The 26,882-nt window shown below is 36.6% G+C and overlaps 1 protein-coding gene across 2 annotated transcripts; it reads right to left on the bottom strand.

The window, feature by feature from the left end:
- Positions 1-213: 213 nt before the first annotated feature.
- On the bottom strand, positions 214-26,882 carry LOC117928131 (serrate RNA effector molecule-like). 2 transcript variants are annotated; one of them, XM_034847996.1, is made up of 12 exons: positions 26,265-26,882; positions 13,180-13,274; positions 12,139-12,196; positions 8,812-8,886; positions 8,638-8,712; positions 8,502-8,549; positions 8,202-8,270; positions 7,189-7,992; positions 7,061-7,109; positions 6,333-6,619; positions 6,049-6,228; positions 214-626 (listed from the first exon to the last, which is right to left on the bottom strand). In XM_034847996.1, exons 1-12 carry the CDS (start codon positions 26,705-26,707, stop codon positions 566-568), a joined length of 2,244 nt encoding a protein of 747 aa, XP_034703887.1. In that variant the 5' UTR covers positions 26,708-26,882; the 3' UTR covers positions 214-565. The 2 variants fall into 2 exon arrangements, with proteins under 2 accessions (XP_034703887.1, XP_034703886.1); XM_034847995.1 differs by having other exon boundaries at positions 13,156-13,274.

Consider the following 26,882-nt stretch of genomic DNA (forward strand, 5'->3'; position numbering starts at 1 on the left):
TCAGGTGAATGTTTCATTTGCTTATTTTCATGGACACTGATGGATTCCAAAAGGACCATTCATACACCAGGAAATCCCAGTCTAATGAAAACAAAATGATGCATCAAAAATTTGTCATGACTGGGCGATTACCATGATAAATGTAGTTCGCCACAATCAAAACTAGCCTAACTGTAACACGGCATCCGATAAACATTAGTTCACAGTATCAACTATTGCCCAAAGATTTTTGCTCTTTCTTTTCCCATTCTAAAAGTAAATTCTCTTCTTCAGTACATAGCCGGCAATGAAGCAGTACAAATAATAGAGTCCACATTGACTGGAAGCCAATTAGTAAATTAAAGTCTTTTAGCAACTCCAATGCCCTTCCGCCCTGTAATAAAATCCTAAAAGCCAAAATCGTTCTGACAAAAGTCACTTAAGCCTTTGCCCTCAAAAAGAGTGTAAAGAGACCTCACAGCCCACAATGGCATACTACACCAGGAGAAAGGAACAACTGTTTATCACATACAAAAACCCATCTGATGATCAATGCATTTGGAGAAAAAAAAAAACCCTCTAATACCTACAAGCTCCTGTAGTCTATCACGGTCACTTCATCCTCTGGGGCATCCAGATCTTGATAACTGTATGAAATTTAAAGCAGGATCACAACAAAGAAGATAAAACCGAGAATCAGAATGGTCCATCACAAAGAAATAAATATAAAGATAAAACAAAAATAATAATAAAGTGCATTTTTCCATATCAAAATCACTAATCCTCTATGAGGGGCAGGTGTGACCTCAAAATGGTTTATTAAATAAATAAAAGCCAAATGAAAAGTTCCAATTAAGTCCAAAACAAAGCAATAATTAACCAAATCAACAGAAAACAAATGTCAAATATGACCAACTTCTGGTGTCAGCAATCACTTAAGGAAATTAAATATATCAGGTGGAAACCTCCTACTGAAAGTTGGAGTTGAAGGAGAGTTTTTCCCTTTTGGATATCAGAAGGCAGAGCTCAAAATTGAGATATAATGACTCTGAACCTTCTTCAGCAGATCCTTATCCATGAAAGTGATTGTATTTGCCATCCGGATGTGGGAAATTCTCTGGAATAGCTGAGATGGTGAAGTGTCCAATGACACATGTTTGACCCTGCATTCTAAAGACAGGATCACGGTGGCTTACAACCTTATATTGTTTTGTCATAATATGGGACAAAAACCTGCCACTGGCACCCCTTGTACACTGCTAGACCATGAACTGCAGCATTGGCAAGCCAATCAACAATGTAGGATCCATTCCAGTTCAATTCAGAATTTTCCTCTTGGATTAGGAAGGTTTAACCAAACGTAGTTTTTCAAAGGGATTAGCTTCTTGCTGAATATGAGTGGTGTTTGGACATTTACACTCCTGCACAGGTCTGCAAGTCTTGATGATACCACAGAGAGGGTTTGCCTATCCAACACATTCTTTGAGAATTTATTCAATTGAGAATAGAATTTTACACCATAACCTGATGAGCTGGGATGTTCGAAAAGAGTACCAGGTTTAGACTTTTGCTTCCCCCAAAATACACCCCCAAAATAAAAATTAAAAAATAAAATAAGGGAGAGAGACAGAGAGACAGAGGTAGATGACAGAGGGACAGAGGATTCTCTCTTACACAACCCAGTATCTCTCTCACACAGCCCAGTAATATAAAATGAAGTAAGGAATGCGAGAGAGGATTATCTCTCTCGCAACCAGCATTTCTCTCTGATAATCTAGAATAATAAAATGAGGTAAGGAATGAATGGGATAATTCTCTCTTACACAACCCAGTATGATAAATGAGGTGAGGAAACAGTGAGAGATCCAGTATTTCTCACACAATCCAGAATAATAAAATGAGGAGAGGAGGGAGAGGAGGGAGAGGAGAGAGAGGAGAGAGAGGAGAGAGAGATAGAGAAAGAGAGTCTCACACAACCCAGTATAATAAAATGGATGGGGAATGATCTACTCCACATGGAATGGGTCATACAAGCTTCTAGCAAAAGTCCTAGCTAACAAACCAAGAAAAGTGGTATGCAAGGTGGTTTCAGCTACTCAGCATGCATTTATGGAAGGTAGACAAAAATCCTGAATGTAGACCTCATAGCAAATGAAGTAATTGACTCAAGGCTGAAGAACTCAAAAAGTGGGGTCATATGTAAACTGGCTATTGAGAAGGTACACAATCGCGCTAATTGAGATTTTTTGTGCCGCCAACCTTAGAAAAAATTGTATTTGGCTTCAAGTGGATAAGGTGAATTAAATGGTGCATTTTTACGTCTCACTTCTTTGGATTGGTTAACATGACCCCATCAAGATTTTTTCAAAGTTCCAAAGGTTTAATACAGAGAGACAAACTATCCCTATATCTTTTCATTATGGACATGGAAGCACTCCCATATCCCGAGAAGGGCTAAGGAAGGAGGTTTCTTAGCAAGTTTTTTGATAGGTAGAAGAGGAGAAGATGTGGAGGTGTCCCACATGCTATTTACTAATGATACACTCATCCTTTGTGATGCCAATAAGGAGCATATGCAGCATTTGAGTTGGGCACTTATGTGCTTGAAGGCAATCTCCATATTAAAAATAAATTTGGGAGAAGAGTGAATTGATCCCGGTGAGGTCAATTGTTGCTATAGAGGACCTTGCTAGGTTGTAGGATGTAATGCGGGCACCCTCCCCACCAATTATCTAGGTCAACTATTGGAAACACCTTTTTGATACTCTTGGGTTTGGGATGTGGTGGAGGAATGATTTCAAAAACAACTAGTTGTGTGAAGGAGACAGTAATTAAGAAAAGGGGGGGAGGCCAACATTAACAAAAAGCACTCTCTACTTTACCTATTCATTTCATGTCATTGTTTGTAATCCCAAGAAAGGTTAAGATTGGACTAGGTATTTCCTTTTGTGGAGGGGGGTGAAGGTGCCATAGAGAAAAGGTCTCATCTAGTAAATTGGTCAACAATTTGCATGAATAAGGGTAAAGGGGGTTGGGGCATTAGAACTCTATCCAATCTCAATAAAACACTTTTAGGTAAATGGTGTTGGAGATTTGCCACAAAAAAGGGAATCCTTTTAGAAGAAAGTGACTACATGGGGAAACATAGTGAGGAATAGGGAGGATGGTGCTCCAAGGGAAATGTATGGAGTGGCAGTGTGGAAGGCAATCAGAAGTCGGTAGGAGACTTTCAATAGTAGGATCAAGTTTAGGATGAGCAATGGGAGGAAGGAGAAATTTTAGATGGATAAGTGGCATGGTGAATTGTCCCATGGGGAGGCTTTTCCTACTATCTATAGCCAATACCAAATATGCATGGGCAGTTGAGGTATGGAAGCAAGAGGGGAAGGGGAATGTTGGAACCCTTGTTTCCCAAGATAGCTTCATGACTTGGAGCTATAGGAGGTGGAGGCCTTTTTAGGAAATTGCAATCATGGTCAATTGACAAGGATATTGAGGATAAAATGGTTTGACTGAACTCGAAGTCTGGAATTTTTTAGTTCTATCTCTCTACTCCTGTTTGTCCAATGGAAGTACGAAGGTCTTCCATTCTAGAATTGTTTGAAACCCTTGGTTCCATTGAGAATCAGTTTTTTTTTTTTTTGATAGGGAAGCTGTGTGGGTAAAGATATTGATGTTGGACTAGCTCAAAAATATGGGATGGATCATGTCAAATAGATGCTATGTGTAAAGAAAAAGAAGAAATTTTCATCACATCCTCTTTCACTGCTCAAAAATAGTAGTCTTGTGGCAGCTGATTTTGCTCTGTTTTGAATAGAGTGGATAATGCACTCTTCTGTAAAGACGACCCTTTTGAGCTAACATAGATCCTTTGTTGAAAGAGAGAGGAAGAAAGTTTGGAGAGCTACTCCCTTATGACTATTTTGGACCATATGGAAGCAGAGAAAGAGACGACCATTTGAGAATACAAGAAAAACATATCAAGCAATCAAACAATCATTTATATATAATTTTTTTGGAGTGGGTTAGAATACACATAGGATAACTATATTAATTAGTTGACCTATATGTGATGAGTGGGAGTTGTTTTTTGTGTTTCCTTCCACTTGGTTTCGCCTTTTGGTACCTTTGTATACACCGTGTATGCTTTAGTCCACTTTTTTGTTATGTGATGTTAATATAATGGATATGTTCCTTAAAAAAAATGTTGTAGTTTAAATCTTAAAATGTTCATTGGCAAATTTGTGACCAGCTACAATTTTGGTTGCATGTGCGCCTCCTTGTCATTATTTGGTTCTATTGCAAGAAACTTGTGGGTTAATGTTCCCACATCTAGCAGGCCATGATAATATTTCCTTGATGCACATCTCAACAAAATTGAGCCCTTACTGGACCCAACCACTAGAAGAGTGTATGTGCATACGCATAAACCCAACCTCTGAAAATGGCGAAATACACAGCTGAACCATAAAATCTAGGCTACAATCTGAGGCATGTACTAACAAACACACTTGCTCAGAATTAAGTTAACCTAATCATCCTCAGAGGTTTGGATCAATATGAACATAAATAAAATTTTCCTCAGATACTCTTCCTCACTAAAGGGAAAATTGAAAATTAAGCACATTTGCATACAAGAAGAATGAGAAACCAGAAGACAGTTACAGGTGAAAACAGTCTGTGAGGGTTTAGCTAGGTTGTCAATTCCGAACAAAATTCCCAAGTGTCCCCTAACTCAGTTTTCCAATTCCTCTTCATACCACTTGACCTATGAAGATTAAGACTTTGCTAAGAGGCCGAGGTATGTAGTCAAGTGTATGGTGATTGAATGTGAATCAACCCTGTTTTTCATCTTTAAAAGAGTTAAGAAAGTAGGGAGAAATATTTTTGCTGAAAGACTTTTGTTCCCCTGTTTCTGGATCAATCCAGGTGTAGGGGCAAATCGGTCCAACTAACCTATTTTTAAGATCAATTTTTAGCCCTTGGATTAAGGGTTTCTTTCTCATTTAAAATCAAATTTCTCCCATTTCTAGAAGTGGTGATTGCAGTAGTCGTGAGAGAGAGTTTTTCTTTCCTCGCCATTTTGAAGATATTTGCCTACTAAGAAAATCCATCCAAGTTTTTCAATAAATTTTTTTAAAAGGATTTTATGAAAATGAATATGGGTTGATTTTTGAAACATTCATCTATCATTCTCTTGGTGTAGTGCAAAAACCCATTTTCTTCTTGTGTGAATTCAAGAAGAGGTCGACATCAAGCTTGGTGTGGACTCCAGGTGTGCTCCAAAAGAAAAAAGGTAAGAAGCTGAAAGTGAAAGGTACTAGTCAGGTGGTCCGGAAAGGATTGGTTGGCTTGAACTAAGTAAAACCTTGTATTCAGTTTTTATTCTTCATGGTGGATGTTTTCGATTGGTTCTAGGCCCGTGGTTTTTTTATCTCTTCAGAGGTTTTCTACGTTAAAATCCGGTGTCAATTGTCTCTTTCTCTCTATACTCTTTGATTTATTTTCAGTTGTTGATATCATTGGTTTCTTGGATGCACATGTTGAATGGAAGATATATGAGTTGAAATAAGTGTGATTATTCTGGGAATATCTTCAATAATTTTTTTGTTCATTTTGGTTAATGATATCTTATAGTAAATTGAAATGAGTTAAGGAGATAATTGTTCTTTTGAATTAATTTTGAGGAGTGTTAAAGCATTTGCATGTAAATTACATTTATAAATTGTTGGGAGAGTGTTGGTGCATACATACTTGCTTGTGGATTTTGTGCTTTGTTGAAAAGTTGTTGGAAGAGAAGTTTGTTGTTGGAAGAGAAGTTTATTTACATTGAGAAGTTCTAAGGTTAGGTAATCTTTGTTAGGAAAATTTTTTTATAATTCAAGAACAGGTTCACCCCCTCCCTCTAGGTGTAGTCCATTATTGAGATTCACCTTCCACGGTCTATGAATGACTAGATAGGCATTGAAAAGGTCATATATGACAACTTCTTTCAAGAGGAAAGCACCAAAAATTACGTTCTAGGTATAAAAATTTTATATCACAGAAATGGTCCTGCAGTGCACTTACCTTCGCAATCGCCGAGGATCTTGTCTAAAAGCAGATGATACACCAAGGATCGGTGCCGGTCCCCCAATATGGGGACCAGTACGCATTTGTCTACCACCTTCATATGAGGATGAGCCTCCCTGCTCCCTTAACATACGCATTGCAACCTCAGGTGGTGCAGGAACAAAAGGTCCCAAAGGCCTGCAAGAATTCAGTCATCCAAAAGTTTGAATTATAACAGCAGACAAACTAAATGTATTTTTCTTCCAATGAAGGGCAGAAAATAAAAGAAAATGGAAACCCACCCAGCACCAGGTACAGGCATCAAGACTGGAGGAGGACCCATATCTGAGGGAAAAGACGGAATGACACCCAAGTCTTTCCCACCATAAGTATCATACATGGATTCATCAAGATTTCCTCCTTCCAAGCCACCACCTTTGGACTGTCGATCATGGGGTGGAGAGTTATCAGTCCTATCAAACCGTTCACCGTCGTTAATTCTTTCAATCCTGTCATGTTCCCTCCTGTTACCACGATCATCTTTCAATCGATTATCCATACCAGGCCTACGCCTCTGTAGCCTGTCTTTCTGTAAACAAATAATGCATTTAGAAAATCACACAAGAACAAGAAACCACATAGGAGGCATAAACCTCTTGTCATTTACTGCAAAACTCGAGAATAGATGTTCAATGAGATTATAGCTGAACATGCACTACATGGATAAAAAAAAAAGAGATAGATAGAAGAATGTCAAATGTAGCACAAACTAATTGTGATCCTAATATAAAAAGCAGCATGTGGATGCATGTAATCTGGAAGCAACAGGAGTGAGCTCCTGCTCAGTGGGATATAATTAGATAGCAATCATTGAATATCAAACGTTCAAGTTCATCTCACGTGTTGCTGTAGATTCTACAAACATATAAAAAGATGAGTAATAATAAAAAATAAAAATAAAAATTGATAATCATCTCCTGCCATCGTAAGTGTATGTATGTCAATGACTGCAGAAGTAAATGAAGCATACCAGCAGCTGCTGCTGCATGACAGGTGTCCCACCAGGAGCATCTGGATCACTGCAATAATAAGATTCTAGGTTACAATCTTGTGCACAACAGATACAACAAATAGACAAATAGCAAAGCTTATGCTTACTTCATATAGTTTTGGAAATACAGATCCTCACGCACTTTCGTAGTCAGATCCATGACGAGTTCAGGGTGTTTCAACTTCAGATGCTTATGCACAAATTCAGCTGCATGGAAGAGCTTTGTGCAACCCTTGGCTCCACAACCATACTTCCATCCATACCTCTCATCTCTTATTTTTCGTACATATGGATCTAAACCTTCAACAGCTGCTGCATCTATCTTCTCTTTAGCAGCCATCGTTTCCAAGGGATCCTGACCCCTCAACCTGTCTTGCCAACGAGAGTCTAATTTCTTTTCCCAGTCAGCCCCAGCTTTACTATTTTCTTCATGACCCTTTCCCTCTGCTCTCACATGCCGAAGACCCTTGGCTTCACTTGTTTCAACCATGCCATAGTAATCCAAACCATGGATACGCCAAAGATAAGTAAGAATTGTGTCCAATAGCTCAATTCCTTCAAGGCCCTTGACAGATGCTAAACCTCGTATGATTATAATAGGGCCCATGGATCCACTGTGAGATTTATCACTGTCCGTCTTTTTTTGTTCAGCACTGCATAAAATATTATCTTCAACCCCTTTTTCAGAATCAAGCTTGCGCACAAGAGCCAGTGCTTGTTCTATATCAGCTTGTATTCGTCTAGGCTCAGAACTGTTTGGATGAGCCACTGCAGCAGTCGAAAGATCACTTTCTTTGATCGGTCCCCTACCATGTCGTCTTCGTTTGCCACCAGTCTCAGTTTCATCATCAGAGTTTGGATCACTGGTTTGCCCTGATTTGTTTGATGATGAGGCATTTACACCAGGGCCTCTGCAGCACAAAATTGTAAAAATTAGCATCAAAGTCTGGATTACAAACTAAGAAGCCGCTGTCACCAGGGTTCAAGAACAAAAAATGTGAAAATGTAGGAACAGATCTCAAAAAAGCAAACTAGGAAGCATCTGCATACATTGTAAGGTGTGGAAGGTGCACAGAGAGAGAGAAAGAGAGGAGGGTGGAGAGAGAGATTAAGATCATACATGTCCAAGGTTCCACTCTGCAAATCAAGTAAAAAATCCTTTGCCATCCGTCGAGCATTTTCATTCCTCCTAATAAGTTATATATAAAATGCATAACAACAGGAATAATCAGAAAGACTAATATATAAATAGAGAGAGAGAGAGGAAGCTTCATGAAGATAGAAGAGATACACCAGAAATGAAAATAAAATATGGAGCCAAACAGAAAAACAATGGTAACCAAGACAACACCAGTACACAAACATCAGGACATCTAATGTTCGTATCCCATCAAAGAACATGTGATAGAGCAGGGCTCACCTTTCAATGACTGCAAGTAAATTTGTTGGATGGTACTTGTCTTTCAACCTTTATCCATACAAAAGCCCAATTAGGAAAAAGAAGACAACCAAAAACATGCGAAAGGAATCAGCAAGATCAAAAAGACTAACAGTACCACTCCTCATCCTTATGAGCATCAAAGAAGGCACGCTTCTGAGTAGAAATGTATTCTGATCTATATTCTTGATACCTGAGCAATCAGATGCATGAGTTATTACTTGAACAAATGTATAATAAAGCAATGTAGGCAGTTTCAAACATGACATCCTATTCAAGTTACTTGTATTACCTGCGCTCAGCTTCAGCTGGCAATATATCATCTTCAAGCTCCTGAATGAATTGCTTATAGGACATCAAACCTTCTCTGAAAAAAATTTCCCCTTATGTGAAATAACTTTATTTATTATTTCATATTGACCAGTTCATGACGATAAAAATATATTGGAATAATGATATATATGAAGAAAGTAAACTACATTTTTATATACCTAAAAGAAAAGATTTTAAGGTCGTGATGAAGCCATACACAACTCAAAGTGAGTCATTATTCTGTAGTTACAATTCTAGAGGTAAAAAAACATTTCCTCTAATAGAAATGAAAGATTTTGTATTGGTAGAAAATCAGACACATGGAAGAGTAATTCTTCAAGCTAAATGCAAGGAGGCTAAGAGGTCAAACTGTACAAGATGGCACCAAAATAGGCACTCAAAAATTTCAAATAAAACCTTCATAAATCGAACAATCTCCTCCCATCAATAACAAATATTACCATGTGGGAGATGCTTAATGTAAATAACTAGAAAAGATACAGGTATGCATTGTTTGATACACCTAGGCCATGCCTAATTTTTAAAATTAAATTTTAGTTTCAATCATTTACCCTCATAGGACCAACATATGATGCACATGTCATGGTGAATATTATTTTTAGTGACCATATACAATCATTTAGAAAAGCACATAGAAAATATTATAAATAGGGAAAAGAAGATGATACAAAAAAACAAGGGTATAATTCTAGGAAATACAAATTTGAAAAACTCAAGTTCTACTAATACCGGTGATCCAAAAGATCACAATCAAATTACCTCCATTTCATAAATAAGCTTCCAAAATGTAAATATTGAGTGTTGGTTATCCAACTAACTAAGATCAAAATACCTCCACTTTATATACACCAAAATTTTTTTAAAAATTTGCCTTATAATAATATATCTAATTTATCTACCAATATATATATATATGAACTGTGAACCGTGAGATTGAGGTTAGAGAAGATTCAAAGGGATTTTCTTTGGGGGGGAAGAGCCTTAGTGAACAAACCCCACTTAGCGAAGTGGTCAACTATTTGTAAGGCAAAGGAAAAATAGGAGGATTAGGCGTTTGATGAAAAGCCCCATCAAAGGAAGGCCCTTGTTTAGTTAGTAGTAAATGGGAAGGTAAACAACAATGATAAGCTGCAGTTGATAAGACCCTACAAATCCCTTTGTCCTAAGTGGTGCATTCTCTGCAAAGGAAACGGAGAATTGATTGACCACCTTTTTCTACATTGTCCCTTAACTATTGGGCTTTGGCACAAGCTCTTCAATCTAGTAGGATTGGATTGGGTTCCACCAAGGAGTATTGAGGACATGATGATTATTGCATTTAGAGGCTTGGGGAATTCAATTAGAGGCAAGACACTTTGACAAATTGTTTGCCTCACTTTGTTGTGGATTGTGTGGCAAGAGAGAAACCCTAGGATTTTTAAGGATAAGGTGAGATCGGAAGGGATGTTATGGGATTTACTTCATTTCTATTCCTCTTTATAGGCCACTTGTACTGTTGCTTTTAGAGGAGTTCCTCTTAGTGTTTTACAACTCAACTAGATTGCGATTTGTGATTCATAAAATCTTTTTTAATATTCATATTTTTTTTCCTTTCTATTCTAGTTTTATCCTTTTTTTTTCCTCATGAACCATTATCCTAATTTATTTTGCATTCTTTCAAATTATATGAATATTTTTTTTATTATAACTTTTTTAATGAAATTGAAATTTTTTTTATGTTGTATTTGATGGTTTATTAAATCATTTTTAATGGTCAATTTTCTTTATTTTGATTTTAAAAATTTTTTATTTTTGAGTAACCAATTTACAACTTGATTACATACTCATTTAATTTTTTAATAATTTATTCTTATTTGATTATTCACATTGAGAAGTTTATGTTTTGTTTTAGTCACAAAGCTAATATGGCTTGGTAAGATATTTTGAATTATAAACATCTATCAAGGTTTCATTAATCATTTATATTTTACTTGATGTAACAATAATATATGGCCTCACCAAAGTCTAATTATTAAGTCACTTATGTTTTAAGTATGATGTATTTTTTATATTATCATATATGATAAATAAGTTTTAAAGAAACGACTTTAGTTTCAACTATCTTATATTTAATTACTTAAAAAATCTCAAATTTTATTATTATATAATTTATGGAATTCTTATAAATTTTTTGAAGGCTTTTTGCTACAAAAATTACAAAAATTATTGAAAAATTTTAATGAGTTTTGTCACTATTTTTCTAAATCTTTTAAAAATTTCCTTAAATGTTTTTGATAATCTTTTTAAAACTTTTTTTTTTAATGTTCCTAATATTTTAGTTATTTAATTTGATATATCATCATAACTAATATTTAAAAATACCTAATGAATACCATTAGTTACTTTATAATTTATAGATAGTGAATACAGTATATAATATATTATTTTTCCCTTTTCCCTCCCTAACAAAAGTTTGACTCCACCACTATTTAAGGCAGTCGACTGAATCAGGTCAGCACATCACCAGTCCAACCTGGGTTCCATAACTCTAGTTTTGTTTTGGCTCTAATAACACTTCAATTATGTCCTCAATAAGACACTGAGGACCATCTCACACAACATTTAAATATACCTTACAATTAAATAATGTGATCTTTAAGGTGGTCAACTAACCAGGCAACATGACCACCACTCCAATCTGAGTTTCAAAACACTAGTTCCTTTCGAGTGTTGATAACACTGGTATCACAAACATCAAACATGGAGTTAATCAAACATTGAGAACCATCTGATCCATAATTCTAAAAATAAAAAAATAAAAAAAAATTATTATTTCATAAAATTTTGATGGCCAGTAAAAATTTTCTAATATTTCAAAGAAAATAGGGTAGCAATGTCCAATCAATGTGATATTTGAGATTCAAGAAAGAAAACTTTGATCCCATATAAAGATATCAAGTGTTGCAAGAATAACATGTCTTGCACAACATAACTTCTTTCCCTCCACCCACCCACACATATCATATATATGGAACATAAGAGAAATCCAGAAATCAGATCAGCCACCAAAAGAGGAAGAAAAAGCCCCTAGAACTCCAAAACACACACACACACACATCACAGCTATGAAACATAATGAGAATCTTGAAGCAGTGGAATCAGCCAGAAAAAGAAGAAGACCCCAGAACTCCAACACACAGACACATCACTTATAGAAATCTGAAAGCAATGAGGAGGAGAAGAAGAAGAGAAAGAAAATCCCAAGGAATTAATCATATACATCAAGTAGGCAGACTACAAAGCTAACCTTTGTTTACTTCCTGTGTCTAACAAGTCAGCATAACCACCACGATTAGATTCCCAATCTGCAAGCAAAATGATAAAGGGAAAAGAGAAAAATAAAATTACACAAAAGAAAACATTCTAATAAGATTTCTGTATTTCACATTTAGAATTGTAAGCACAAAAAAAAACAAGAACCATAAGAAACTGATGTTATTCCCCAATACCTTGGTCCGTTGAGCAGTTTTCAAGCCAAATATAATGTTAAAATAACATAATAAAGTTCATATATTAACACTGAACCACTACAATCTCAAGAATTGTACTCCAACACTCCATATTCACATTAATTCCTTAATTGGATACTTGTAGGCCATACATTTGAACCTGTTGATTACATATGTTGTAACGAGATATTAATGAAGGTGTTAATTTGATAGACACATACAAATCTCATAACGAGTGGATGTCTTAATATGGTTTCCTTATGAAGGAAATTGCAGCACTGTAGTTGGTTTAGTTAACTTGCCCAAAATAAAGATTGAAGCCATCTTTTCATGTATACCATGGTTTGTTGCCAACAAATGCAGCAACCTAGTGATGCTACTTGATTGTCAAACATAGGAGTAAGGATAAGGAATGATGCCATTTCTTCTACTCAGCAATAACTGGTTGCTGGAAGATGCAGCATCCAAGCATGGCCAGTGGGCATGGAGACATTACAATTGCCAAATGCCCAGCTTTTTTCAACTAGATCAGCCAAAGTGGTCACGCCTGATAACCAACTGAGATTTTCCATAATAACCAGAATCTATTGGATTTTCAGCTGCTAGAAGAAAACCCACACCATTCTGATTCCCCTTCATGCCACAACAGCATCTCCATCAGAACAGGTTGGACAACTTTAATGATAAATCTAGAATCTCAGAACATGGATAGCTAAACTTTCAAAATAAGCTCTTTGTCAACAGGATTAATTAACCCAAAAGAAATGCCAAGTTAGCAATCAATGGGCATCATGGAAAAGTAATGAAGCAATTACCAAAAGGCATGTTTTGATAGCCACCTGAACGATTCATAAACCGACCATGAGATTTTTCATCAGGATATCCAGGCCGGCCTCCCATCCGTTCATAACCACCAATATAATCATAGCCAAACCTGCAGCACCTCAACATTCATCTCAGATAACAGATCAAAATTTGTCAAACAAGTATCCATTCATGAGAACCAATTGGTATAAACCACTCATTAGAAGGAAAATAAAAGTAGGAGGACCTCCAAAATCATTTCCAATGAATTAATCATCAGCAAAAATGAGGTAGCAGTGCGATTTGTTTACCAATATCAGAATTCAAACATGAACATGAAGGCACTCAAATAAAGATTAATAAAATAAACAAATCCATTGTACTATAGCCTAACACGCCCTCAAAATAGTTAGAGAAAAAGAGGCTAACAAGACACATATATCTCATATTGCCAGCATATTCTATTAAACAGAATAAGAGTTTACAAAGGCACTATCAAAGACTCAATAAATTCAACAGTAGCCTCGAGCAATATCCAGAAAAGCACCAAAGTCCATAGATGGGCTTCTAAATGGATAAGAAAATTGGCTATGTCATAGGCACAATGGGGCCTCATGTAGCAAAGGTGGCAAGCCAGAACAGGGAGACTAAGGCCCATGCTTTTAGGTAATCTAAATAAAGCAGGGTTGGGCTTAAAACTGAGATTGGATATAAACAAAGTGTTACCAACAGTTCTGAGCAAAGACTTGAATCAGGTACCATGTATGAGGGAAGCATAACTTCTGTTGAGGCCCAAGGTGTACAACAGGGGCACCTTTACACGTTTTTTCCTTCTTAAAAATTAAAAAATAATAATAACCTTTGCTTCAGTTTCATGTTTAACCATCGAATATGCCACCCACAAAAAAATGATGCATAACCACAGCTTTCATTTTAGAAAATCCCCACAAAATGGGACAAAACTCTTTTCCATCTCTTGTTTCTCCCCCTTCTTTATGTCTCTAGGGAAAAGAAAACTCTAAGGTTATGTTTGGTTCCCAAAACATACTAAGGAAAAAAAAATGCTAAAGAAAATTATTTTTTATGTTTGGTTCTTTTAAGGAAAATACCTAAGAAAATCAAATATAATTAAAATTAATTAGAAACTTACGTATTTTCAAATTATTTAATCTTTATATCAAAAAGTTAAAATAAGTTAAATGAGTTTAAAATAGTATATAAAAATAATTTGTTGACTTTAAATTTAGTTTTCATTTTCCTTCACTTTTCTTTTTTCTTTTTTCTTTTTTTATCAGAAACGAGGAAAATTATATTAAAAGAAGAAAATATACAAGAGAAAGAAGAGATACAAGAGAAAGATGAGAAAACAAGAGAAGGATGAGAGGTCCTTCCCACAAAAACAAAACTGATCAAAAGAGAAAACACCCAACTTTAGAAAACTAAAAACAAAGAACACTCTCAAACTTTTGAAGCGCAAACCGCAGTCCAGTTGAGTTGTAAAATACTAAGAGGAACTCCGCTAAAAGCTGCAGTACAAGAGGCCCAAAGAGAGAAATAGAAAAGAATCAAGTCCCATAACATCTCTTCTGTTCTCCCCTTATCCTCAAAAATCCTATTGTTTCTCTCTTGCAACACCATCGATAACAAAGTAAGGCAAGCGATTTGCGAAAGTGTCTTGCCCCTTAATGAATTCCCCAAACCTTTAAAAGCAATAACCATCATATCCACAATACTCCTTGGAGGGACCCAAGCCAAACCTGCTAGATTGAACGACTTGTGCCAGAGTCCAATAGTAACAGGACAATGGAGAAAAAGGTGGTCGATCGATTCTCCATTTCCTTTGCAAAGAATGCACCATTGAGGACAGAGGGATTTGTAGGGTCTTCTCAATTGCAACTTGTTATTGGTGTTTACCTTCCCATGTACTACTAACCAAGAGAAGGCCTTAACCTTTGAGGAGGCTTTTGAACTCCACAAAAACTTGGCCGGAAGGAACAAGATAGGATTTGAGACTTTTGACAAGGCCAAGAAAAAAGATTTCACTAGAAACAAGTCTGATGATGACAAAGACCAAGCTCTTGAATTTGCCAAAGAATGAGAGAAAAGCATTGAACTAAGGAAGGACATTAATCTCTGAAGGAGATTAATTTCTATATCAGTAAGATTGCGACGAAAATTAAAATTCCAAGACAGTGGAAAGGAATTGTCAAGGACATTTAAGACAGTGAGGTTTTTCACAGAAATAACTCTATAAAAACCAACAAATTGAGAGCACAAATTTTCCTTCACTTTTCTTTCCTTTTACTTTTCCTCTCCATTTTCTTTCCTTCCATTTTCCCTCAAATTTTCTAAGAACCAAACATAATCTAAACATTTGTCTCCCTCTCTCTTCAATACCTTTCTACTCTCAAAGAAGAAAAATGTAACAAGATAAAAACTAGTGACTTTCTTTTATTCCTTATTTTGTTCTTTAATAAAAAACAACAAATCATTGCATTGAAAATGTAATTTAAAAAAGGAAGAAAAACCTCTCAAATTTTACATAATTTAATAAAAAGGAAAAAAAGTAAGCCCCATATGAAGCAAAACAAGATTCACATTAGAATGGATTTGCAACCTATGCAATTGAAGAATTGCATAAAACTAGTAAGGAAGGATAAAAAATCCCCCTTAAGTGGTAAGCCTAAGGTTGGAGCAGATCCAAAGAGAATTCCTACAGGGCAGGGCGGAGTAGAGCTTGCATAAAAATCCGATCCTGCTAGATGGCCTTGAGTTTGCTTGGACAAAAAGAGTGGAGGTCTTGATATTAGAAATCTCTCTATTCTAAACAAAGCTCTTCTTGGCAAGTGTTCTTGGAGATTTGCAACTAAAAGGGAATCTCTTTGGAAAAGAGTTATCACCCTTAAATTTGCGAAAGAAGAAGGGGGATGGTACTCAAGGGGAGTAAGAGATGGTTATAGGGTGGGTGTGTAGAAGGCAATCAGAAAAAAGTGGGACTTCATCAAGGGCAGAGTTCACCTCTCTATTGGCAATGGAAAAAGGTTCAAATTTTGAAAGACAATGGAGCAAACACTCGTCTTTGAAACAATCTTTTATGTCTTTGTTCTCTTTAGCTCAAACAAAATTGCTTGGGTTGCAGTTGTGTGGGAGCAAGTGAGGGAAGTGGATGGTGGAGCCCTTGCTTTTCTAGATAGTTTCATGATTGGGAGCTTGATGGAGTGATGGACTTTTTCCATAAACTGCAAGCTTGCTCATTAGGAGTGAGGAAGTTGATAGGTTGGAGTGGAAGGAATCCAAGGGTGGCATAATCTCTATCAAATCCTTCCACCCTTCACTAATCCAAGGAAGTCGTGAGCCTTTCCTCGTAAATTGTGTTTGGAATCCTTGGGTTCTTGTGAAGGTGGGTTTTTTGGCTTGGGAAGAATCATGGGGCAGAATTTTAATGATCAATCAACTTAAAAATGAGAGGATGGAGTACGCCAAATAGGTGTTATATGTGTAAAACGAAAGCAATGGCTAATTGTTTGCTCCTCCATTGCCTTATAGTAAGTATCCTATGGCAATTGATTTTCTCTTTGTTTAGTGTTGTTTGGGTGATGCATTCAACAATTAGAGGAATTGTGTTAAGCTAGCAAAGTCTCATCTAAAGTCAAGGCCTTTGCTTGGTTAATGGCACACAAGAAGGTAAATGTCAATGATATACTACAGTTAAAAAGACCTTTCAAATCCCTTAAACTTAATTGGTCATTTTATTAAGGGGAGTGAAGAGTCTATTGACCATCTCTTTCTTCATTGTCTAATAACTTTGTAACTTAGGCACTATCTATTCAGACGAGTCAAGACTGATTGGGTTCCACCTAGGAATATATGTGATATGATGATCATTTCATATAAGGGTTTAGGGAGCTCCATTAGAGGCAAGACCCTTTGCCAAATTGTTTGTCTCACATTGCTTTGGATTGTGTGGCAAAAGAAAAAGGCAAAAAAATTTAGGATAAGTGGAGAATGGCAAAGGGGTTGTGGGATTTACTTCACTTATATTCCTCTTTTTGAGCCTCATGCACCAAGGCTTTTAAAGGCATTCCTCTCAATTTTATTCAACTTAATTGGCATTCAATGTGTATATCAAAAGGGTTTTGACATCATTGAGAGGAGCTTCGTCAAAACCAGAGGAAATGACATCTTTGTATATTGTGTTGTAGTCTAAACCTATTGTATAAACTCCTTGTATGGTGGAGAAGTTTAATCATAATTTAGTCTAAGTATTTTTTAATTATAAGGACTCCTCATCCTTCTCATGTTTTCTTTAATATTAATATATAAATCTTGTGTTTTATTTAAAAGAAAAAATTGTTAAGCTAACATGGTTCCTTCATGGATAAGAAGCAGAAAAAAGCTTGGAGGGCTGCTCCTATCTGTGTGCTCTAGAAGTTGTGGAAGGAAAGAAATAGAAGGGTGTTTGAAGATTCAGAGCTAACAGAACAAGCAATCAAACTCTCTTTTATGAATACTTTTTTGGAATGGGTTAGGTTGTATGTAGTTGAATTTCCCATGATTAAGATAAGCTTTGTAGATTGAATTCGTTCAAAGTAAGGGGAGGGGGTGAGGGGTGCTTTTTAAAAAAAAAAAAATCAAAAACAAACATATATATTAATTAAGAATAAAAACATGAGAAGGATGAGAAATCCTCCCCATGATGTACAAACCTAATCAAAAGAACTAAGTAAACCTCAACTACGGATGGCTATACAAAAAGTACAAAAGGCCTATACAAGTATAACAACTCCTGACCCTGTAGACCTAACCCTAAGGTGTACATATTGAAAGCCAACTAAGCTAAATTACACTCAAAGGATAGGGTTTTAAAACGTCTATATAGTAAGCCCAAAAAGAAACATAGAAATGAAGCAAATCTCACATCATCTTCGGCGTCTTCCAAGTGTCCTCAAAAATCCTAGCGTTTCTCTCTCTCCACAAAATCCACAACAAAGAGAGACACACAATCCTCCAAAGAGTCTTTAACTCTAATAGAATTCCCAAAACACTTGGAAGAAATCCTCATCATATCACAAATACCATCTGATGAAACCCGCGTCATCCTAGCTTGTGAAAATATCCTATGCCACAATCCCAAAGTAATTGGACAATGAAAGAAGAGATGATCAATCATCTCTCTACTCCTTCTACATAGAATGCACCAATCAAGGCTAACGGCTTTAAAAGACCTTCTCAACTTAAACATGTCACTGATATTTACCTTCTTATGTGTCACTAACCATGCAAAGGCCTTGACCTTAGAAAGGACTTTTAATTTCCACAAAAAAATAGTTGGGTAGAAAGGAATAGAATTTGAGACATTGGATAAGGCTGAAAAAAAACGATTTTACTGAGAAAATTCCCAAAGAGGACAATACCCAACCTTTTGCATCTAGAACTGAAGGAGTCAAATGAACAAGGGAAAATAAGAACATTGCTCTTTCAAGATCCACAATCTCTACATTAGTTAGATTGCGTTTGAAGACGAGATCCCAAGACAAAGAAGTGTTATCACCCAAGATAGCTTAAATAGAAAGGTTTTTAGTTGTGGTGACTCTAAAAAGTTTTGGAAATTGTAAGCAAAAAGGTTGGTCCCCCCACCATAGGTCTTCCCAAAAACAAATTTTGGTTCCAACACCCACCACAAAGCGTGTGTAGAAAAACTTGGAGAATATATGCAATGGCCTTCTAGGGGCAACGATGTGACCATCTGATTATATTGTTGGCATCACACCCATTAGGATGTGTCACATAGATACTCAAGATGACCTGATGCCAAAGGGTAGAACTTTCCTTAAGATACCTCCAAAGCCACTTCCCTAATAAAGCTTGGTTACTCAGAGAAATTATCCTAAATCCTAACCCACCAGACTCCTTAAGCTTACAGACTATGTCCCACCTGACCAAATGATCTCTCTTATTCTCTCTAGAACCCGATCATAGAAAATCTCTTTGAATTTTCTCAATCCTCAAAGTTATTGAAACTGGGATCTTGAAAAGAGATAGAAAATAGCTCGATATGTGCGACAAACAAGACTAAATTAGGGTGATTTTACCTCCTAAGGACAAGAAAGCTTTTTTTCATCCATCCAACCTCCTAGAGACTCGATCCAGCACTAGATCCCAAAAGGAAATCCATTTTAGGTTCCCCCCTAAAGGAAGACCTAAATATGTTAAAGGTCAATCAGAGACTACACAATCAAGCAGAGAAGCCAACTTGACGGTGCGGCGGTCTTGACTAATGTTGATTCCAAATAGAGTGCTCTTATTTAGATTAATCTTTAACCCTAATAAACGCCCAAACACCAACAAAATTAGCTTGAGAGATTGCAACTCTTCCAAGGATGCTCTAAAAAAAAGATGGTATCGCCTGCAAATTGTAAATGAGACACTCTAGTCCTATTTTTGCCCACTAGAAACCCCTCAAATAAACATCTCTCCTCCGCTCTCACAACCAATCTACTTAAAACATCAACCTCAATGGTGAAGAGAAAAGGGGAAAGGGGATCTCCTTGTCTTAAGCCTCTGTATGCCTTAACCCACCCCTTAGTGTTTCCATTCACTAAAATTGCAAAAGTTGCTGAAGATAAACATCCACTCATCCAGGACCTCCATCTTGAACTAAACCATTTTCTTTCAAGTACATGGTCCAAAAAATCCCAATCGACATCATCATAGGCCTTTTCGAAATCAATTTTGAAGGCTACCCATTCTTCTCTTGATCTCTTTTTCTCATCCACCAACTCATTAGCAATCAAGACAGCATCCAAAATTTGTCTCCCCTCAATGAAAGCACCTTGAGTTAAAAAAAATGGTGTCTTGGAGGACCTTATGCAATCGCGCTAAGAGTACCTTGGCTATGATTTTGTACAAACTAGTAACCAAACTAATAGATCTATAATTTGAGATCCTACTTATTTGACTCTTTTTTGGCACTAAAGCAATCAAGGTAGCATTTGTGCTTTGATTAATTATCCTATTATTGTGAAACTCTTAGAACACTCTTAAAAGATTATCCTTAATCGTCTCCCAACACTCTTGATAAAAACTAATTGTGAAACCAACTGGTCCAATGGTCTTTTCCTTATTTAAATGCAACACAGCATTGTGAATCTCCTCTTCCAAAAAAGGGCAATCCAACCACTCAACACTCCTCTTCAGAAAAAGGGTGAGGGGTGTTTTGGTTTTTGTTCCTTTCCTCTTCCTTCTATTTGCCTATTTTTGAGCAACATTAGTATACTTTGTGTGTACTTTATCATACCTTTGGTTCAAATGCTTTCCATATTTATTTATATAGGTTTTTTCGTATTGCCTATCAAAAAAAATTTTTTTTTTTTTAATTAACAACCGAAGAACCTTCCATGGCCAAACCCTTAGGACTCTTCATGGGGACCTAAACCTCAGGGTACCGATCGCCTCGCAATAACTAGCACCAGATAAATTCAGGGTATCATCGGATTCGAACCTAAGACCATGTGCCACTTACTAGGACCACACTTCCCAATCTTTGCCATAAGTGAGACCAACCAAGGATCAAAACATTAGAAAATGTGAAATTTTCAATCTTTGGATTTTATGGAAATATCGGTAATATCATACAAAAATCCATAAATAAATAAATAAATAAATATATATATATATATATATATATATATATATATATATATATATATATATATATATATTGTGACAAAAATTGATCAAAACTCGTAAAAATATCAGAAACAAACTTTAAGAAATAATAAAATAAGCAATAATACATATATTGAAGAAGTTTTATTGAAAAATCAATGTATGTATGATAAAATTTCTCATGTTCAACAATAATACATATATAACTTGAAAATATATTTAATATTGTATAGATGATCTATCTTATTTGGATGTATTTAAGGATATAAAAGAAATTATGATATATACATATATAATTATTTTTATTTAAAAATGTTTATAAGTTTATCTATCTCTTGTATTTAATTATTGTACAAAAGATAAAAATAAAAAATAAAAATAAACAAAAAAACTTCTTAAGAAGATTATTATAATAACTTTTATATTTTTAAGAACTAAGTAAATAAAATTTGAAAATAAGATAATTAAAATTAATTTATTTACTAAAGTTTTATTTTAATATTTAATTTTGTGCATAGATACATCACAAAGTTGGGTTAGATAATATGTGCATATATAACATCAAGGGCAAAGTTGCCCTAGTGGCTAAGGAGCCAACTTTTCCCATTATAAGGCTGAAGTTCAAGCAACCCAATTTTTCTCCTTTAAATTTAGCGTTGATGCAGCAAAGCTCAAGGAAAACATTGCCAAAATATCAACAATTAATTGGAAAAATCGGCTATTAATAAAAAATTTTGCCCAAAAAAAAAAGCAATAAATTGTCAAAAATTCAACAAAATTCCTTAGGCTAAATTTTTGTCCCTAGAATCATACCTATGCACACTAAAACACAAAATTTCAGCAAAATCACCAAAACATTAATCTTTGAGACTAACTGCTTTCCTCACATAGCTAAATAATGAGTCACGCTATTAGCAAGAGTGTGATGTTCAAGAAGAGTAACTTAAATCGCTAGTTTAATCAATAATTCGGCAAAACCACCATCAAATTTCCATGAAACTTTCACCTTTGTAGATACTAACAAAATAACAATAGCACAATCGGGTCTCCACCAGAAAAATGAACAGCCTTAAGGATATAGCATGCACCTACCCTACCAAAAGAGCTTGTATTTCAACATAATAGGCCAAAGCTTCCTCAATAGGTTTAGAAAAAGCTCTTGACATTGTAGCACATGATTTGAAAGCACCCCTCCAAACCCAAAAATGACCAAAGAACACCCCATAAAATTTAAGTTCGTAGAACCTACAAAAGTAGGTTTCCATACGATATGCATCTCCTCAACCAAATGTCTTAGACCGCAATTTCAATTAGCAATATCAACCTCAAGAGAGACCACCTACAAAGGCTTAAGCAAAAGAAACCCAAAGAGACAAAATCCTACATTGCCTTTGACACCCTCTACCTATCCTTAAAATTCTTGGCACTCCAATCCACCAATAATCCAAACCTAAGTGATACAAGCCATATGTCATAAGACCTTAACTCTACGAAGTACCCCTAAAGGAGGATCAATATACCTACCATACTTCTAGGTAAACTCAATCAATGTCTCTATAGAAGAGCCAAATACCTAAAAGTCAAAAAAGTGGTAACAAAGCATTTGGACCTTTTCTATATTTCTCTTGCCTGTTTTAGGTGTTGAAATCCTCTTTAGTACTAGAGAATGCCATAGAAGGAGGTGAATAGGACTTTTCAAAAATTCCTTTTCTAAGTTTGACCTTGAGCGATTTATGGAGAAAGGAATAGTAACAATGAAGAGATGATCAACCAAGCAAGATATGATCAATTAGTTTCATGGCAATCACTCAAACTCTTCAAACTTTTTTTTTTTTTTTTGATAGGTAAAAGCACAAAGATATATTAGAAAAAGGGTGCTTGAAGGGCGACCCTGAGCATTCAGGGAGTATACAAGCGTCACCTAAAAAAAACAACAAAAACACAAGCACTCACCGGCCCTCAACAAGAACCTAACCATTCCACAAAGTAAAACAAAGTTAAGGGGCCTACAACTATAGAAGATTTAGCCCAGGATAAGAGATTACAAACAAAGGAATTTTTCAATCTTTGAATCGACAAAATCTCATTATCAAAGACTATCCTATTTCTTTCCTTCCAGACCGTCCAAAATAAACAAAGAGGAACTGCCCGCCAAACCTTTCTATGCTTCTTGTCCTTAAAAGAAACATACCAACTTAATAGAGTGTCTCTAACCATAAACGGAAGAACCCAATTAACCCCAAATAGAGAAAACACAAGATCCCACAAAATCTTCGCCTTAGAACAATGAGCAAGGATGTGATTTATTGTTTCCTCTTCAACACAACACAAGCAACATATGTTGCCTAAAATCCAGCCCCTCCTCTTGAGTTGATCTTGAGTAAGGACCTTCTCCCAAGAAGCTTCCCAAGCAAAAAAAACTCACCTTTGTAGGAACATACAGACTCCAAATAATATTGCACGGAAACGAGACTGCACAACTATGATCAAGAGACTTATAAAGAGATTTTACAGTGAAAATCTCATTTTTCGTCTCTTTCCACACCATCCTATCCTCCACATCAGCATCCAGCCTCTTTCCTTGAATGGACGAAAGGAATCTCTCCACCTCCCAATCATTGAAAGGTCTAAGGAAATGGAGAGTCCACCCTCCCTCTTCCCCCATTGGGTCCCAATAGTCCACTACCGACGCATCTTTAGAAACCCGCTAAATCAAACAAAGAGGGAAAGGCCTCACAAAGGGGCGTGTTCCGCACTAAATGTCTTTCCAAAACCTCACCCTTTTACCATCCCCCATCGAGAATGAAACATTATTGAGCAGTAACAAACCTTCCTTGTTGATTTCCTTCCAAAGCCCTACCCCATGGCCCTCCCTAGCCCCGCGAGTGCTCCATCCTCCTCTTTCAACCCCATACTTCGTACTAATATATTAGCTTCCAATATGAGTCTCTTTCAACCGCAAAACGCCAACTCCATTTGCACAAGAGGGCTCTATTGAGAATGGAGAGATTTCTAATCCCCAATCCACCCATCTTTTTGTGAGTACATACAACAGCCCACTTTACAAAATGGGGCCTCTTCTCCAATGCTCCCCCTCCGCAAAGAAAATCCCTTTGAATTTTCTCAAGTCTTAATTTAACCACTCTTGGCATGCGCAATAATGACATAAGATAGGTTGGCATGCTCGCCAAAGTGCTCCGGATGAGAGTGATTCTTCCTCCCTTAGAAATGAACTGCCTCTTCCACAAGGCAAGTTTCTTCCGCATCCGCTCTTCCACTCCGTCCCAAACCATCACCGACTTATGCGAAGCACCCAAAGGGAGCCCCAAATAAGTGGAAGGAAGAGATCCCACTTTGCAGCCAAGCTCAGCAGCCAATAACTTAGTCAAACTCTTCAAACTTGCTTAACACAAACATGCAAAAATGACACAAGGATTTATGGTGGTTTAACCTTAAACCTACATCCTTTCTACAAAGGATAACATACGAACTTTGCTAATTAATCCACTATTATAACACTAGGTTATTCTAATTCACCAAGAACCATCATAATCGCAATTGATGAGCTTAATGCTCAAATCAACACAACATAACACATTCATCTACTTAACACGAAACTCTTAAATTTAGAAAATGATTTTAAAGCAGACATAATATCTATAAAAAAAATAAAAAAAATAAAAAATAAGTGGAATGCTTCTAAGAATGGGATATTCTCTGTAAAATCCCTGTACAATACTCTTGATTCTGGTGGTGCAGTCCTGTTTCCGTGGCGAATCATTTGGAGCCCTTGCGTGCCTATTAAGGTGGGTTTTTTTACTTGGGAAGCTTCTTAGGGGAAGGTTCTAACCCAAGATCATCTCAAAAGGCGGGGCTGGTCTCTAGCAAACAGATGCTTCTTATGTTGTGATGATGAGGAGACAATTAACCACATCCTTATCCATTGCCCCAAGGCGAGGGTGCTGTGGAATCTTGTGTTTACATTGTTTAGAGTTAATTGGGTCCTTCAGCTCACGGTTAAAGACACTCTCCTTGGCTGGTCCGCTTCCTTTGTAGACAAGAAGCGTGGGAAAATCTGGCGGGCAGCCCCCCTTTGTTTATTTTGGACGATGTGGAAAGAAAGAAATAGGATAGTGTTTGATAATGAGGCTTTGTCGATCCAAAGATTGAAAGTCTCCTTCGTTTGTAATCTCTTCTCTTGGACGAAGTCTTGGTTAGATGGAGAGCCCCCTTCCTTATTTAGCTTTGTAGATTGGTTGGGCTCTAATTGAGGGTTGGTGAGTGTAAGCTTCTTTGTACTTTTTGTTTTTGGGGCTTCTCGTGTATACTCCCTGTATGCTTCGGGTTGCCTTCTTGCTACCCTCTCTTAATGAAAATTTTTCTATGTTTATCTATCAAAAAAAAATATCTATAAAAAAAATAAAAATAAAAAGACTCACAATCAATACCTTATCACATGCCTTCAGCTTTTGGTAGATTGAGAACTCAAAGAATGATCCAATTTTAGCTTTCACAATCCACCTTGTTAATTAACATTCTCAACAAGTGGAATAATGGATTTTTAATGGGGAACATCATTTAAAGCACCTTTTAAGACTTATAGAAAGTGAAAACAAATGTTGGTCGCAATGCCCAAGTTTTAATTTGAGATACAAATATCTAAGTTCCTCTTGAGACCCAAATTAATTAGGTCTTATTAATTAAGGTCTTATTATATGTTTATTTCAACAAGGATAATTCAATCATTTATGTATTGATGGAATGGACTAGACTAGCAGCTCATTTTCTATTTAGAGTCTTTTTATTTGATAAGGAATTATTTTGGTAATTTATTTTTATTTCTTTTACTTTCTAAAATGGAATTCCTATTCCTATTAGGGAAAAAAAAAAGTAGAACTCCTAACAGACCTGGCACCACAACAAAATATGCATATCAAATTGATTTTCTTTGTTATTTTTATAGTACAACTAAACACAACATTTTTTTCTTTTCTTAATACTTTCAGGAACCAAACATAACATAAAAGTCTTGGTTTTCATGATCCAGGACCTCTTTGAGGGTGGTTGCTTATCTTAATCCTCAAGACCTTCAGTCGTTTTTTCCCTTTTTGGTAGTACTTCCTCTTTTATTCCATAGGTATTCCCTGCCTACTTCCTCACGTAGGTTTTTCCGATAAGCACTTTAACATCACACACGGGAAGGAAAAAAAAAAGTCATATTGTTCATTCTCATTCAAGATAGGAAAAAAAAAAAAAAAAAAAAGGCCCCTAAAATTCCAGTTGCAGAGCAAATTTTATCAAAACACGAACTTGCTAGCTATCACCCACAAGCTATAGATATTTGCAGCATGATAAACTTCTTTCTAAGTGTTTAGAGGATCCAGTAAACCAAAAATGTCATCAGAATAACAGTCAAGAAACACATGGAACTAAACATGAAAGCATTACTAACCTTCTGTCATCTGGGCCAAACCCACCACGGGGACTTCCCCGCCTATCATAGCCGCCATCATCTCTCCGAGAGCGCTTGAAATGCAATGGCGGAGAGGAGCGGCGCGGCGGTGAGTGGCGGCGGTCGCGGTAAGGAGGGCTGGGGCTACGGCGGCGCTTGAAGTCCCTCTCTCGGTCCCGTGGCGGAGGAGACAGGTTCCGGTCGTAGTTATCGGCGCCGCTGCCGCGGCGATTACGAGGGCGATCGCCGTCCCTATCGTCCATCCTCTCCCTGGAATCTCTGTCCCTCCGCCTAACGGGCAAAGTCTGTTGGGGCTGCGACGGAGGCGGAGGTGGTGGCGGTGGTGGCGCAGAGTCATCGTCAGCGACGGCGTCGGCGGTGGCGGAGGGGGATTTGTCGGGCTTTTCGAGGGAGTCGAGGGGCATGTTCATGACCTGCGCCATTGGGAAAAATGTGAGATCTGCCCTGAAGTATTTGGAGGAAATTGGGGATTGTGTGGGCCTCAATCGGAAGAGAAGGATGAATTGAGGAAACCCTAAGCAACCAAATGCAGAAAATGAGTACAACAGCTCGGCCTTCGCCTCGGCTTTGTTCTCTGCCTCTCTATCACAAAAGCCA

Source organism: Vitis riparia, chromosome 13 (assembly GCF_004353265.1).
Source record: "Vitis riparia cultivar Riparia Gloire de Montpellier isolate 1030 chromosome 13, EGFV_Vit.rip_1.0, whole genome shotgun sequence".
Lineage (NCBI taxonomy): Eukaryota > Viridiplantae > Streptophyta > Magnoliopsida > Vitales > Vitaceae > Vitis > Vitis riparia.